This window comes from Parasteatoda tepidariorum, chromosome X2 (genome assembly GCF_043381705.1).
Source record: "Parasteatoda tepidariorum isolate YZ-2023 chromosome X2, CAS_Ptep_4.0, whole genome shotgun sequence".
NCBI classification, from domain to species: domain Eukaryota; kingdom Metazoa; phylum Arthropoda; class Arachnida; order Araneae; family Theridiidae; genus Parasteatoda; species Parasteatoda tepidariorum.
The window spans coordinates 24019345-24034741 of NC_092215.1; the positions used below are offsets into that span (position 1 = coordinate 24019345).

Genomic DNA, 15397 nt, shown 5'->3' on the forward strand with positions numbered 1-15397 from the left:
ATTTTGCGTTCTGACATTTAAAATTGTATAGTTTAAAATGATGCAAAAATTTGTATACCTAACGATTCTAAATTTTTTTAGTCTTTATGAAATAAAATATTAATAAATAATTATTAAAAATTATTTTTTACGTGAAATTATCTTTGGTTAATCGAATTTTATAATTGCGCAAAAATTTTTTGGATTCGAAGTTTAAGATATGGTGAATTACGCAAAAAGTGTAATTAACATTAAGGAACTCAAACTTAGACCTCTCTCAACTAAACTATTGGTACCCTATTTTTTAGATTGCGGCTTTCCCCAATTTTAATTGTCAAAAATCCAAATCGGTCGAAAACAAAGTATGATAATACAGAGAAAGTTTTTGTATCTGTAAAACATAGTCTTCACTATTTAATTAACATACTCACTATTTAATTACCATACTATGAGATATTTAAGGTTATGCTCTCAAACCATCAAGTTTGAGTCCTAGTGCGTGAAAATCTGATCGTTAGGGGGATCAAAAATTGCCCCACACCCGATTTTTCAGTGCCCTTAATCGGGGGCTTGAATGAAGTATAACACAAGATGTAGTCGGATTCAGTTAATTATGAAAAATGTTTAAATATGGGAATTATAGACACGAAACAAATTATTTAATTATTCTAAATAAAAAGGCTTTATTAAGAGAATAACCACTCAAAATTGTCCAAGACTTATCAGTTAATGTTGATTTTTAGAAGAATAAAGAACTAGAGTTCACCTTTTTTTGTTTTCAGGGTCTGATCTAGTTATTAACACTGTTTTCAGGTATTGCAAATTATAACAAAATATCTTAATTTTTAATTGATCAGAAAACTACGTTACCTTCATTTTCTCCTCCTGCAGCAGCTAATAAAGTTGGAAACCAATCAACTGCGTGAATTAAACTGGAATGAAAATTAAATAATATATTTTATTCTAACTTTACATTTTTGAGATGTTTAATCTCATGCAATTTAAGAAGAATTATTTTTTAAATATTTGCTATATTTTAAGATCAAGTTTGGAACTGATTTTGAACCTTTCTTTAACAGTAAAATTTTTTTTATTGCATATTTGAGCCTTAAAATAATTAACTTTCGCTACAACGATAAGAATACTGAGCATATTAATTTTTTGAAAAGACTATGTGTTTGCAGTCATTGAATAATTTTCTGCAATCTGAGATTTAAATAATGGCCGAAAATTTATATATACGGTTAAGTACTTTAAAAAAAAACTTGTAATTAACTTTCTTTAGTTATTTTTAATTATTATATCAAAAAATAACTTAACTAATATTTAGTAGTTTTCGTATCATGTTGGATTATTTTATAGTAGCGCATTTCCTTACATTTTGGTCAAGTAATTAAGTGCAATAATCTCAAATAATACGATGTTTAGATGCCATAAATCTGTCCAAAAGGTAACTTGAATCTTATTTTTTACGTTTCTAATCATAAAATTTTTTTTTTCACTATCAAACTTCGACAAACGATCCAATTATATTTTCAGATAGGCAAGTAATCACTTTGTGAAGACAGACACAGAAAAAAAAATGTTTCAAAATAATTAAAAAAAGGTTTCAAAATAATTAAAAAAGGATTCAAAGGTTTCAAATAAGTGATAAAATTTTACCAAATGTTGTCCGACATATTGGAAGGTGGGTCTTAGAAGGATATAATACCGAAAACATATTTAAAATTCGCGTTACGGGTTCTTTTTTTTTCAGAGACGTAGCAAAAGATTTTTCCGACCAGGGCGGTAACTTACAACGACTTTAACGACTCTCTTTTTATTGGAGTTTTTCCTTTTGGCTTTTGTTGGCCGCAATTATGATGTTAACTTTTCTTTTCTTTTAAATTTGTTACCTGAACTTCAAAAAAAGAGTTAAGAATCGTTTAAAAAAACGCCAAACAGGAGAGCTGGTCGCTAAAGGCCGCTGGATTGGAAAAGAGCGTTTGGGGCGGATTCTTATTTCCCGTCCTTCCAAACATTCATTTAGTTCAGTTCATTTTTATAATCCCTCCCTCGTTCTAACTAAGTCGATATTACCAAGTTCAATATTACATATTTAAAATCTTCGATAGATATAAAAATTGTTTAAAATTGTTAGATTTAAAAATCATTAATTTTAGAAGGTAAATATTGCTGTGAAATGTCTCATAGCTGTTAACTACGTACTCGATTAATGGGTCAACAAATTTGTATATTATTATTTAATTTAAATTTTACAAAAAGAGTGCAAATATTAAGGATATTGTGAAATATTAAGGATTAAATAAGATTCATTAAAAATTAAATAAGCCATATGAATTTACGTCTTGCATAATATTTCGGTTCATTAATTTTGTATTTGCAATTGGGAAAGTGTTTTCCTTCGCCGGCCCTGAAGAGGATATATTATTTTACAATTGTAATTGAACAGCAGAGCCAATTTTGGGTTTACGATAACTAATGTTCAACTTCGTAGCCTTGTAATTTTGAACCCAATCCAGAAGACAAGGGAACTCCTGGATCAAGTATTGGGAGAAATTTTGCCTTTGCAAAAGACTTTTTGATGGAATTAAAACCCGCACTTGCGTTACATGGAGTGGAAAATCACGAAAAACTCCCACGGTTAGGTTGAAGGCAAGGGGACTCTAACTCATGATCTATCTACCACTAAGGATAATTTACGTCAGCACTGTGGTCGGTGCAAGACGGATGCGGAATTGGTATCGACTAGCTGTCGCTGGGATTCGAACCCGGTTCACCTCATTGGAATGACGAATGCTCTATACCCTGAACCACCACGGCTCTGAAGAGTTTATTGGACCGAAAAGCTGGAATATAAGTGGCACGATTTTCTGCAGCGATAGCGAATTTCTGGAAGGAAGCAGGTTCAAATCTGGCTGCCAATGAGAAGCGGTCACCGTTGGTATAAGCTGCAAACAGTATAAGGCAATACCACCTAGAAGAGAGAAGGCCTCAGCACGGGTTACCATAAGCAAGAAATTTGATCCTTTAGTAGTCCATACGTAATGACATCTTTCGTATCTCCTCCACTGCGCAACTTAATAGCCCGAACATAGTTACATATTTCTTATTTTCCTCCATTGCGCAGTTTATGTTCGTCACATCAGACTACTAAATTGAGGCCTTCTCTTTTCCAGTAGGTGTATAAAAATACGATTGTGTTAGCCATCCAGACTGTTGCTTCGATTCGCTTGAAAACTTCTCTAGTTATAATGAAATACGCCCTGGTGGCTCAGGGGAAAGAGCGTTTGCCTTCCAATGAGGTGAACCGGGTAGGAATCCCAGCGATGGCAGATGAAAAAGAATTCCAACCCTGGCTCGCACCGACCACAGTGCAGACGTAAAATATCCTCAGAGGTAGACTGATTATGGGTTAGAGTCCCCTTGACGCCAGGCTAACCGTGGGAGGTTTTCGTGGTTTCTCTCCATGTAACGCAAATGCTGGTTACTTCCATCAAAACGTCCTCCACGAAGGCAAATTTCTCCCGATACTTGATCCAGAAGTCCCTAGTCTTCTGTATTGGGTTCAAAATTATAAGGCTACGGAGTTGAACTAGAGTTATCCCAAAAAATTGGGTTGGCTGTTCAACGATAGTTATAAAATATAAAAAGCGTTCCCTTTTACCTAACTAAACTATTTTTCTTAACTAAACTATTTTCTCCAACTATACTATTTTTCTTATAATTAAAAAACTATTTTCTCTAACTAAACAATTGGGACCACATTTCAGCTACCTCCATATTTTGAAAGTCAAAATTCCAAATCCATCAAAGAAAAGGTACATTTATTCAGAAAAAGTACGTTTTTGTGTCTGATTTCGTTTCTTGAATTATGGCATGCACTATTTAGTCAGCATATTTGAGGTTGCCTCTTTGAATAATTAAGATTGACTTATTCAGCTTATAAAAATCTAATAATTAGAACATAAGTTATTCAGGATGATAGGTGATATTTTTTATTTCTGAGCACTAAATCTCAATTCTCATTCGCTAATCTGGTTTAATTTTTATCGACTAAGAAATATTGAGTTTGGTATCAAAGTTTGAAAACAAATTTGTCTATTTTACTTGGATTATGAGGACATGCAATTTAAAAACGCTATGATAAACATCAAGGAAAAACTTATCAAGTTTTCTGCAAATGAGTTACAAAGCTTCATTTGGTTGAATCATCTTTTAAATTTTTAAAAACAAATTTTCAATATGGAGGAATAAATTATCTGTTTCATATACATTACAGATGCAAAATTTGTATTAAATATAAACATAGAAAATTATTACAAAATTTATTCTGAAACCATTTGCTCATTTCTTTTCATTAAAAAAAAATGGTTTTTAGTTTATCCAAACGTGAGGTTTTACAGATAGGTTCAAACTTGAGAGCTAATTTTTATTATTTTTTTTAGTTTAATACTTTAAAATTCCCTATTTTATTATTCTAAAGAAATTTTTTTATTTAAAATACAGGAATAAATTACTAATTAATTAAAAAAATTACTAATTAATAAAAAAATTACTAATTAACTAAAAATTACTAATTAAGTAAAAAAAATTACTAATTAACTAAAAATTACTAATTAATTAAAAATTACTAATTAACTAAAAATTACTAATTAAATAAAAAAATTACAAATTAAAAAATTACTAATTAACTAAAAATTATTAATTAATTAAAAAAATTACTAATTAAAAAATTACTAATTAATTAAAAATTAATTAATTAAAAAATTACTTGTTATTAATGTATCCTGTCTTCTGTAGTATATCTCCATAAACAAAAGTTGGCACTCTTGTTCCACCTTCCCACAACGTCATTTTTGCTCCTCGAAGTGGATAGTTACTACCACCGCTCAAAATTTCGCCGCCGTTCTAAAAAATTAAATGCATTAAAAATTTTAATGAATAAATGAGTACATTTCTTATAAAAATGCCCTTGAAATTAATAAATTAAGTGTTGTTTTTGCCTTGGTGTTAGAGTTAAAGAAAGCATTTGAAGTTGCATTGATAATATGGGGTTAATCAAGATTAATAGAGATTTTGCATATCTTTTGTTAAAAGTTAACAGTAACGCTAACCTTAATGGAGACAATGTGATTGACAGGGAAATTTTCATACATGAGCTGGAAAGTTCAAATAACGTAAAGTTAGGGGAAATTGCAGGAGAAACATAACGCTTCTCAAAATCTTTCTAACGTGAAATATGAAATGAAAATTTTACTATTGTCATCAGAACTGGGATCAAACAGGGCTGTGTAATGTCTGAAACGCTATTTAATACAGTCATTGACTGGATAATGCGATCATTCACACTAAAAGACAAAAAAAAAAAAAAAAAAAAAAAAAAAAAAAAAAAAAAAAAAAAAAAANAAAAAAAAAAAAAAAAAAAAAGCTGAAATACGATGGAATTTCAATGAAAACCTAGCGGACCTTGATTACACAGACGATATTGTATTGTTGTTTTCCAAACTGGAGGACATGAAGACCAAAACAAATAGACTTGAAGAAAGTGCGAAAAAGGTTGGATTACAGATTAATGAGAAGACTATAATACTAAAAAATAATAGAAGCAAAAATGATGATATATATAGAAAAGGAAATGAAATTAAACAAGCACATTTCAACTACCGAAGTAGGTTCAAATGAAGGCATCACTGCAAGTATTAATCAAGCCCATGCTTTCAGAAAACTACAAAGAATTTGGAAATCATTTAACTTAAATACTAAACTCAAGTTGCAAATTTTTAATACTACAGTTAAATCTGTGCTCTTATTGGCAGCAAATCATGGAAACTAGAAAACAAAAACTCGATACTTTTTAAAAATATACTAGCCAAATAAAATTACTAACAGCGAACTCTGCTATGAAACAAAAACCAAACACATCGCAATAGAAACGAAAAAACGAAGATGATCCTGGATAAGACACACGCTAAGAATGCTCTCACGCGACCCAACAAGAACAACTTTAACATGGACGCAGGATGGAAAACGGAAAAGAGGCCGGCCGAAACTAACCAGCAGACAAATAAAAAAAAGAAACATTTTGCGATTACCCAGTTGGGGGACTGCAGGGAAGTACCAAACTTGTGGCTTCAAGCGCCATCTGTCAAAAAGAGAATTAGGTCAAATAAATAAAGTCATTGTTCTTAACTCTTGAATATAAAAGCAGTAACCAGTGTTTTTGTTTTGTCTATCTGCTTATAAATGTAAAAATATATTGATTGTTAAAATAAAATAACAAAAAGAGTAAAACCGTATCCTATTTTAGACCCAGTGATCAGAGCGAATGCACCAACCTAAAGGGAAACACTTTTATTTTTTAAAGATTTTTAGTATTGAAAATTTCAGAAGCTTGCCACAAATAAGCCTTCAGTTTATTGAAAGTTTTTTTTCCTACTATTCTATATCAGTGACTGATCTCAGATCAGCTTACGACCCAAAAACCTATTTTGAAATAAAACTTAATAGAACAACTTCATTACTACGCAAATAACATAGTACTGATATTTTGGAAGCACATATGTGCTGAAATCAGTCAAATAAATGACTAAATAAATAGGATCCTTTAAACAGAAGTATATTATTAACATACTAGGTAACAAACAATAAAAAAAAAAAAACTGAGAATTTCATATTCATTCCTTTCCTTGCAATACTGATCTTAATATCTTCATTATCAAAAAATTAATTCTTAGTTTCAATTTTGAAATAAGAAAAAAGGGCTTTTAAATTCAAATTATATTTATAGAAAGATTTTGTCGGGGTGTTTCGTTAAAAAAAATCTAATTTTTATAAATATTGAAAAGAGTTCTTTATTATATATTAATAGTATAGGGTCCCGCAGTGGACTGATCGTTATGACACGGTTCCCAGCAGATCACCGAAGTCAAGCATCACTGGCTACGGTCAGTGTGCGGGTGCGAGGCCACAAGGATCAGCCTGCGTAGGGACCGAGGGTGTGTGGTATTGGTCCTCGTTAAACTGTTCTACCGTAAAGTGCTCGACTTCGCGTGCAGGTCGTCGGGCTACCGAAGCGGGGGTGCCATCCCCTCTGCAGAGGAGATGTTTTGAGATGGCGTGTCTTCGGATCATCCTCCAGGGATGTTTCCCAGACCGTCGCCGATAGCCCATTGTGCAGCTCTAGTGCGACGTAAATTAACAACAACAACAATAGTATAGGACCTGGGAAAATGAAACGCTTGCCCTATCTTTACGACAGATCAAACCAAACTAAGATTTCAAACTAAGTCGAGCCATCCTGATTGTCTAAATGAATTACGAGTTTTTTAAGGGAATTTGCTGTTTTCTTTCACATGAGATAATGGTGGAATTGGTCTATAATATGGTTATGAACAGTGAGTGATTTTTTTTTTATCAAATCAAAGTATTTGGGTTTATGGATCGGCCCACATCTATTTCTAGTTGAGTCTTTTTTTAACTCTATGGTGAGTCTTTCAATCGTTAGTTAAGCTTAACAACTTTTCAATACTGGTCAATCTATTTTGATTTAATCCCTTTTTCTTTTCTTTTTTAAATTTAAAATTGTCTACTGAGCTAATTTCTCTTCCTTTCCTTGTACTGCAGGCCTGTAATTAGAATCAGCAGTTAAACACATCTATCTCTAGTTCAGCCTTTTTCACTCTATGATCACTCGTTGTTAGTTACGCTTAATACCTTTTAAATCCTGTCGAATCAATATTGATTTAATTCCCGTTTCTTTTCTTATTTTAAATTTAAAATTGCCTACTGTGCTAATTCCTTTTATTTTACTGTGGGCTTGTAATCAGATGCAGCGGTTAAACTTATTGTATAAAATAAATAAAAAGTATATTGGATACATACATCTGAAATGAATACTATCAGAAAATTGTCCCAGAACCCGTATTTTTTCATATCAGTGACTAGACTGCCAACTGCTTCATCCAAAGCTGTAACCATACCTGTAAAGTTACAAATGATAATTAATTTAGTCAGTGATAAATTATTCCAAACAATTAAAGTCAGTTAAAAAGTTTAATTTTTTTAAATAATTCTAATAAAACATTAAGAAAGCTTTTAAATATGACATAAAATTCTCAGAATTGGAATAAAAATTTGCAATAATGCATAATATTCTCATATTTAATACAGAAAAAAGTTTTCATTTCGAATTTTTCTTTCCAGATAAACTTACAGGATATCTTGATTGCTGAAAAATTAATAAACACTTCGTACTAATGATGTTCTTTTCTTATCAATTAAAAATGGCCAGGGTGTCAACGGGTCATAAAAATTTACGTGATATTTATTTTAAATTCGATGATTTTCAAAGATTTGAGATACAACTTCTCCAATGATTTTGATATGATCAGTGGTGGCTCAGAGGATGGAGCGTTCGCCTTCCAATGAAGTAAACCTGGTTTGAATCCTGGCGATGACGGGTCAATACGAATTCTGCACTCTGCTCGCACCGACCACAGTGCTGACGTAAAATATCCTCAGTAATAAACGGATCACGGGTTAGAGACTCCTTGCCATCAGGCTAACCATGGATGGTTTTCTTTTCTATGTAGCGCAAATGCTGGTTAGGTCCATCAAAAAGTTCTCCACAAAGAAAAATTTTTCCCGGTACTTGGTCCAGGAGTTCCTTTGTCTTCTGGATTGGGTTCAAAATTACAAGGTTACGGAGTTTGTAGTCGTAAACCCAAAATTGGGTCTGCTGTTCAACTACAGTTATAAAAAATGACTGATATTGAAAAATAGAAATTTGTTTTAAAAAAGAAGTGATAGTTAGAACATCTATTAAAAGAGATTTTTGTTTGAAACGATACACTCTGAGGATGGTTATAGCCGCCATTTGCCTATATATCGCCAAAAATCGGACGACTATAGCCACCATTTGTGGCAACGTGTAACCAGGTAAATTATATATAATCCAAAATGGTTTGTTTTAGAAGCTCTTTTACTGCTATCAGGTAGAATTTTTTTTTAACTCTTCAGAAAATTATTAAAAATAAATAAATAAAAATATTTTTCTAATATAAATTGATACACTTAAAATGTGTGATCCGTATTTCACTACCTTCCAAATACATAGCAAATCTGCGTAGATACGTCGCCAATCTGCATAACATGGTTTCAAAATACGTGATCTAACATCCTATCTCACATAACCAAGCCCCCGAATGCACATTATTTTAAAAGCAATCGTACACTGCTCAAACAGCATCAGAGCAAATAATTAGGGAACTAATTGATCATGCTATAAATTATTTAGCGATGACCTTGAGTAATTTGTATAAAACAAACAAAGGAAAAATAAAACAGGTTTAAATTTAAAAAAAGAAAAAAAGTGTAGTCCAACCAATTTAAAGTCACAGGCAACACTGACAATTCCTGTTCCAGCTTTTTTGCTTGGCTACTAGGATTATAATTGATAACCAATCGCGTATGTGACAGTATATTAATATAATGATGGGAGCATTATATAAATATTATAAAATTTTATGTTGCCCACCTTTCATTTATATTATTTAAATTTGTTCTAATATAAAAATTTATCATAATGGAATCTTAAAGATTAATTACATTAAAAAAACGGGGAAAATTACATAATCGAACTCACCGCTAAATATTCTTTTTTCTTTATTTTTAACGTTCATATATTGATCTTCATATATTTGCATATCTTCATATATTATATAAACATAAAAAAATCTCATGTTGCCCACCTTTCACTTATATTATTTAAATTTGTTCCAATACAAAAATTTATCATATGGGAATTTTAAAGATTAATTGCTTTAAAAAACAGAAAAATTACAGGATCGAACTCACTGCTAAATATTCTTCTTTCTTTATTTTTAACGTTCATATATTGATCTTCATATATTTACATATTTTTATACATTATATAAACATAAAAAAATCTCATGTTGCCCACCTTTCACTTATATTATTTAAATTTTTTCCAATACAAAAATTTATTATAATGGAATTTTAAAGATTAATTGGTTTAAAAAACAGGAAAAATTACAGGATCGAACTCACCGCTAAATATTCTTCTTTCTTTATTTTTAACGTTCATATATTGATCTTCATATATTTTTGGTACCTGAAATTAAAAATTAATATTTAACATATTTTATAGCATGAATATAGGCAATACACATTGGGATTTGAGAATAATAATTGTTTTTAAAAATAATAAAGGGGAAAAAGTGATCAAAACAATCATGTTACATACGCAGTACTTACAATTGAATACTGGAAGAAGTTGGATACAATGCAGAGTTCTATACCACAAGAGTCGGATGCGGTTATGCTGCGCCAACGTACAAGAAAAAACTTACAATACTACGTACCCAAAATAAAGGGACTAACGAACAACATGCACTTAAATGAGGTGACATTTGCGATGAAAGTACTTTTACCTGCAATGGGAAGTGGACTGCTTGAAAAGGAAGATATAAAAAAAGGGGTACATTTGGATCTGACTTCGACAACAACTCCGTAACGGCTGTTTTCATAACATCCTGTAAAATAAAATGTGCACTTGTTTCATACTAAAATAACACAATTAATTTTGTTAAAACACACTTTTATCGAGCATAAGACAATATTAATTGAATTTGCAATATTGATACAAAAAATGGTTGTCCTATGACAAAACGCCTAAGTGAAATTTCTTTAAAAAAAGAAAGAGATTTCCCGAGAAAAGTTCTTAGATTAATTTTATTTAAATACATTATTAAATTTATAAATATAAATGTTTAAATACATTATAAATGAAATAAAATTTATTATTTTTTTTTCAAGTCGGCTGATTGTTATAAATCATTTACGTCGCCCTAGAGCTGCACAATGGGCTATTGGCGACGGTCTGGGAAACATCCCTGAGGATGATCCGAAGACATGCATCAGAATTTTGATCCTCTGTAGAGGGGATGGCACCCCGCTTCGGTAGCCTAACGACCTGCTTGCGAACAAAGTCGGGTTGAAAATAAATTTTTTTGTACATAGGTATCAGTTTATTAATATTGTTACTATCTGAATACTCGTTTTTCTTTTTGAAATTGTTAATCAATTCTGAATTGATTAGTAACTTTTGTCTGTCTTTCGATTTTATTTTAAAAAATTTACTTAAACTTACAAAAGTTGGTTCGGAGGATGCTGAAAATTTTTTTAAAAATAAATTCTGTAAAAACCATGTTTTTGATCTAGAAACAAGTTGATAATGAACAATTTTCCAAAAATGCTGATTGTAGAATTGCGTTGGGCAAATTTTGCCCCCAACCCCCCCAAAAAAATTAATCCTCAGCTTTTTATAATAACAGCCTCTACATTTTTCCTTATCCTGATTATGCAACAACATTGCATTTTAAATGTTTTGAAAGATACTTTCAAATAGGTATCAACAGCTTGTCGGACAGTGTTTTGTTTTGGACATAGATTAAAATACCTGTTTTAGAAAAAGGACATTGCTCAAAATCCTTATTTAAGAAAATGAACACAGCTCACAATGCGCGCTAGAAGAAAATAAACATAGTTGTAAAATGCGAGCTCAAAATTCGACAGCTCAAAATGCGTATTTAAGAAAATGGATGTAGCTCAAAAAGTGTATTTAAGAAAATGAACATAACTCAAAAGGTGTATTTTAGATAATAGACACAGCGCAAAATGCACCTTTTCGATGTTAAACCCAAATTTGTAAAAATTGAAACCAAGGACTTCGCTTACTTTTTTAAACATTAAACAAGCATAATCTTTACGGAGCAAAGTCCAGAACTTAGCAACCATGTGGGGCGAATAATTAATGTGAGATTTTGTCCTGTGAGAATTTATCATTGAACTCGAATTTATCATATATATGAAAACCATTTAAATTTCAAAAGTGAAAAGGATATACTAAACTAATCTTCAGTAAAAAAATTCAATTATAAAGCTGTACATAATAAAAATTTAAAATTTATTCACTCACCGTTGTATATATGCCTCTGTAAGCATTTGTTGGCTCTAAATCTTTATGAAAGTCCAATAGCTCTTTCCAAATTTGAACAGATTCTAAAGGTTGAAACATATAAAATTAAAACTTGAAATTTTGAAAATAAATTTCTTAAGAACAGCTAAATGATAATAATATATCAATATTATTAATTCCTTGATGCAGATGGGACATCGGTGTCCTTTTTATATATCTTTTCTGACGTTTTATTTACAAATTATTTTTCAATTATAAAAACAGTCTAATAGTTATATTATCGGAATTATGTTTGTACTAAAATATAAAATCTAACGAAAATAGTTTGAAAATTACTTTTTTCAGTCATATTCAAAAATTTATCAATTGATTTCTTAAATTAAAGAAATTTCAATGACAAATAGTTGTTTCTCTCAGATCTAAGTAACTGCAAATTAAAAAAAATATTTGAAAGTGAGGCGTGCTTAGAAGATTTTACCTTTAACGCAGAAAGAGATACCGGTGTCCCATGCTGTATTTCATAACCATACATTATTAAATGCTAAATATAACATTTTCCCCTTATTTTGCGAACTAAATTAATACAACATAATAAAAAAAATATCATACGAATTTTGCGTCAAAGCACACGTCCAACCAGGACAACTTTCAAAACAATAAAAGAGACAAACATCTACTTTATTCTCATAAAATTTCATAAACGAACTTGTAGAAACTCAAATTTTTCAAACTTCTTCATATAATATCTAAACTAATAAAAAAATGAACGAGAAATTTCATCAGGCCGTTGTAAATATATACTATTCTGGTATAAATTACAATCGAGCTAGTAGTTTTGTTAAAATTTCTTACATTAAAGAATTTTTCAAGTATCATAGTATTTTTTGAAAATGTAAATTGTTGTATTTGCGTAGATAACTACGAAACTTTAAAATAATAGAACTTTGCAATTATTTTATTCAATCTTATACAAATTTTACGTAACTCACTTGTTTTTTTTCTTTCTCAAATGCCAATTTTACAATCAAACTTTCGATCACTTTCCAACTAGCTTAAGGAATCACATATCTACTAGATCTCTGTTCGGGTTAACAATGTAAGTTTCAATCGCAGCAGAATACAGGCAGAATTAATCGGCATTATTTCGCCAAATCAAATTTAGCTTCTTAAATCAAAAATCTTTAACCAAAAATTCAACCATTTATTTATTCAACCATCTTTTCTGCACCTACACTGACCACATTTCAACCAGAACTGAAGCTGTACTGGATGACAGTAAAAACTGTTTCTCGAACTTATCAGCAGAATTTACCGCCAATTAAAAATAGAAAACAGTCTGACATACATAAATCCAAAAAAATAGAACAGTAAAAAGAAAAAAAATTTCTTACAATTTACGCTATTTAAGTGGACTACAAAGGAGAAAATAATTTTATTTTTGTAATATCTAAAACAGTAAACGTGGATCGCAAGATTTTTACAATAAACTTCTAATTATTGGATTATTAAAAGTTATTTGCTTACGCCACCCTTGAGCTACACAATGGAGTATTTGTTCGTATCATCCTCAGGGGAAACACCCCTAAGGATGATCCGAAGACATGCCAAAGTAATTTTGATCCTGGATTATTAAGAGAGTTATAGGGAAAATGTTATTTTTACCCAAATATTTTTTCTAACTTTCCATACGTAGATAATTATGATTATTGTAATAATTATGGTTATTGTAATAATTGAAATAAATATTGATTTTTAAAAAAATTAAAAAATAATTTTTAAAGTATTTTTTGAAATTGTTTATTCCCTTAACACTTTGACGTAGAGTTTTTACTAGTCGTATTTTACATACTCTTTTCATTATTTTGTATTAATTTAGATCAAAATAAGCGAAAAATATTTTATTTAGCATTTTAATAATTTATGGTTATGAAACACATCATAAAACACGAGTATTTTTTTTTTTTTTTTTGCGTTAAAGGTTAAACTCTTCCAATCAAGGCTCTCTTCCAAACAATATTTTTTTTAATATTTCGTGCCCATTTGCAGTTATTACTATATAAGAGAAAGTTATTCATTGTTTAAACTTCTTTAATTTATAAAATCAATTATTTGTATTCTTTTGAACATGAATGAAATTTTTTTTAACTACCTTTTTTTTGGATTTTATATTTTAGTACAAATATGATTCCGATAATCTCACAAATTTTTTAGCAACTATTAGACAGTTTTTTACAATTAAAAAATATCAAAATACATTTTTGCTTGTAAGTAGAGCTTCAGAAAAAATATATAACAGGGACCCCAGTGTCCCATCTGCGTCAAAGGGTTAAAGCATGTTCTTGCTCGATCCACTGTTCTTTTACTGAACTTATCCAAGTTTATTTTTTCTTACGTCCTACGCCAGTTTTTTTTAAATTTTTTTTAATTATTTTTGTTAAAAAATCTCAAAGCCTTTTTAAAAATTAAACTTTCACATTTCTACTTATAAAAATTTCAGCTGCAACTGAAATTAGCAAGTCTAACATAAAATTTGAAACAGCAGTGCACTTTTTGATTTGAAACATAAAAGGAAAAAAAAAATAAAACATTAACTTCAATCTGCATCATGTTCCTCTCTGTTACCAATGTTCAAAAATGTGTTAGTAAAAAAGAAATAAGTTACATGAAACAGTAAATATCCCAATTTTAGCACCGACATTATTGTTATCAACATTTAGTATCAGTTATTCTTCTATATTATTATTATTATAAAAGATTAAAATATTTCTCCATCAATCATACTATTTATGGAAAAATTGTAAGCTTGTACTAAATCTAACACCTTATATATCAAGATAATACTTTTAAAAAATTTAGCAAAACTGACACTATATTCGATTTTACACTGTAAACCATTAAAACTGCTTTTTATTAAATAACATAAAGAAACAAATATTAATAAATGGTAGGTTACTGAGAGGATAAGGCGAAGGCTTACAGTAGAATTGAATTTTAAATGTTCTTGCATTGAAAATTCATTGAATTCTAGAATCTTGTGTCGTATGCAATAGAACCCTATACCATCAAACTCCTAATATATATATATATATATATTAGGGGGACCGGAAAGTAATGTCGTTTCGGCGCATTAACACTAGAAAGACGGAAAATTAGTATATACCTATATTGCCTAAAAGCAGTCAAAATGACAGGATTGTGAATGCGTAAATAAATTTGTTTAAAATTAATTTTTAACTTTTTTTATATTATTTACAGATATTTAACAAGTTATTAGTAAATATTTAACAATAAAAAAATTATATGTTGCACAAAATGTCACAAAATTCAAAGAAATTGTGTCATTATAGACATCATTGTTTTTCTAATTGAAATTAAAAGCAGTCAAAATGACTTCCTTAGGCAATCTAGTGTTAAATA

General features: G+C 29.9%; 1 protein-coding gene across 2 annotated transcripts in view; it reads right to left on the minus strand.

The window, feature by feature from the left end:
- The window catches only part of LOC107455078 (arylsulfatase B), a 28038-nt gene that overhangs the window by 5164 nt on the left and 7477 nt on the right, over nucleotides 1-15397 (minus strand). For both annotated transcript variants that reach the window (XM_043056367.2, XM_071188140.1), the window contains 6 exons: nucleotides 11981-12063; nucleotides 10434-10535; nucleotides 10051-10114; nucleotides 7864-7961; nucleotides 4754-4890; nucleotides 850-911 (listed from right to left, as the gene is read on the minus strand). In XM_043056367.2, coding sequence (XP_042912301.1) covers nucleotides 850-911; nucleotides 4754-4890; nucleotides 7864-7961; nucleotides 10051-10114; nucleotides 10434-10535; nucleotides 11981-12063 — 546 coding nt within the window. The remainder of the gene's footprint in view (nucleotides 1-849; nucleotides 912-4753; nucleotides 4891-7863; nucleotides 7962-10050; nucleotides 10115-10433; nucleotides 10536-11980; nucleotides 12064-15397) is intronic.